General features: G+C 37.6%; 1 protein-coding gene across 1 annotated transcript; it reads right to left on the bottom strand.

Annotated features, from left to right (window-relative positions):
* Positions 1 to 928: 928 nt before the first annotated feature.
* On the bottom strand, positions 929 to 1,333 carry LOC141665122 (uncharacterized). Its single transcript, XM_074471108.1, has one exon. It carries the CDS (start codon positions 1,331 to 1,333, stop codon positions 929 to 931), a length of 405 nt encoding a protein of 134 aa, XP_074327209.1.
* Positions 1,334 to 1,762: the final 429 nt, after the last annotated feature.

Below are 1,762 nucleotides of genomic sequence, written 5' to 3'. Positions count from 1 at the left end.
AAAGCCTTTCTTGTATGTTTTGATATCAAACACCCATTACAAACTTGTTTTGGCATTGACATATTAGGCAGACCTTATACCATCTTGTGCTTTTGTATTAGTGTCATAGACATATGATTTATATGTCCTAAACGAGTGTGCCACAAATTTGTTACCTCATCTGACTTGGTCAATATACATTTTGACTTTATGGTTTCAAAAATCAGTTTATATAATCTATTTGGAGATCGTTGTACTTTCATAAGCAATTCCCCTTCTTTCTCATACACCCACAGATAGTTACCCTTCAAAACAACCTTATTACCTTCTTCTGAGAGTTGACCCAAACTAATTATATTACTACATAGAGAAGGAATGTAAAATACCTAACGTAGCATCCGTTCTTCACCATTTTTGCACTTAAAGGTTATCAGTCCCTTTCCCTTGATTTCCACAGCTAAACCATCTCCAAACCTTACTGTTCATGTTATCTTCTCATTTAGTTCCATGAATTTTTCTCTCTCCCCCGTCATATGATTACTTGCCCTGTTGTCCAGATACCACACATTTGAATTTGTATTCTTCGTCTTCCCATCTATCAACAGCTTTGTGTCACATTATCTTCATTCAGCATCAATTCTTTTCTATGGCTTGCCAGCAAGAGTGTTGATTCATCATCTCCAGTCCTTGTCATAAGAGCTTTTTGCCTCCCTTCTTTGTCACGCTTTGTTCTTCGACACTTAACAGCATAGTGTCCATACATGTGACAATTATAGCATCTGATTCTGCTCTTATCTCTCCCACCACGACCTCTCATGTTATGGCTTCCTTCAGCACTTCCTCGATTCATACATTTTTGCCATTCTTCCCTGGTAAGAAGTAATTTACCTTCATTTTTTTCTTTTGTAATCCATTCTTCCTCTGTGAGTAGCAGTTGACTATTCACATTTTATGTACTTCCCTTTATCCTTTCTTCATGTGCTTTTAGTGAACCAATTACCTCCTCTACCTTCATTGTTTCTAAATTCCCAAATTGTTCCATTGTGGACGCTATTTGTAAGAATTTTTGTGGGACTGCACGAAGCAATTTCTTAACCACGTAAGTTTCCTTCACATCTTCTCCAAGGGCTCGAATGTTTGTCACCAGTCCATTAAGTTTCATACATATATCATCCAATAACTCTGTTTCTTTCATACTAAGAGTCTCGAATTCTGCCTTCAAAGTCTGAACCTTGGCCGCCTTAGCTCTGTCTGCACCTTGACTAATAATTCTCAATGCTTCCCAGGCATCTTTTGCCTTTTTCTTATCTGACAGAGAAAGTAACATTTCCTCTGGAATGCTTTGATAGATCATTGCAAGAGCCACTTTGTCAACCCGTTCTTCTGCACATGCCTTTTGATCGGTTTATGCCTTTGGATCTGTTTATTCTATCGCCTCCCAAACACCATGTGCTTGTATAAGCACCTTCATTTTCATTGCCCAAACGGTATAGTCCGTCCTGGTCAACATAGGGTAACTCAAGCCCATTGATCCTCCTTTGCTCTTTCCCATATCCATTGTCTGTATTTTTGACATACGTACTACTGCAACCTATATGGCTCTGATACCACAATATTGTAATTATTTGACACCAGATGAGTAAATATGTAAAACTAAACATAAGACAAAGTACTTCGAGCAACAACTCTTTCTCAATATTTTATGGAACAAAAAAACAAAGCTTATAAAGAAAATAAACACCACACATTATGGCAACAGATCAGGAAAACAGAATCACACCAC

This window comes from Apium graveolens, chromosome 6 (assembly GCF_009905375.1).
Source record: "Apium graveolens cultivar Ventura chromosome 6, ASM990537v1, whole genome shotgun sequence".
In the NCBI taxonomy this organism is placed as follows: Eukaryota; Viridiplantae; Streptophyta; class Magnoliopsida; order Apiales; family Apiaceae; genus Apium; species Apium graveolens.
The sequence above is the reverse complement of the archived record's forward strand: the minus strand, read 5'-3'. Positions and strand labels throughout refer to the sequence as shown.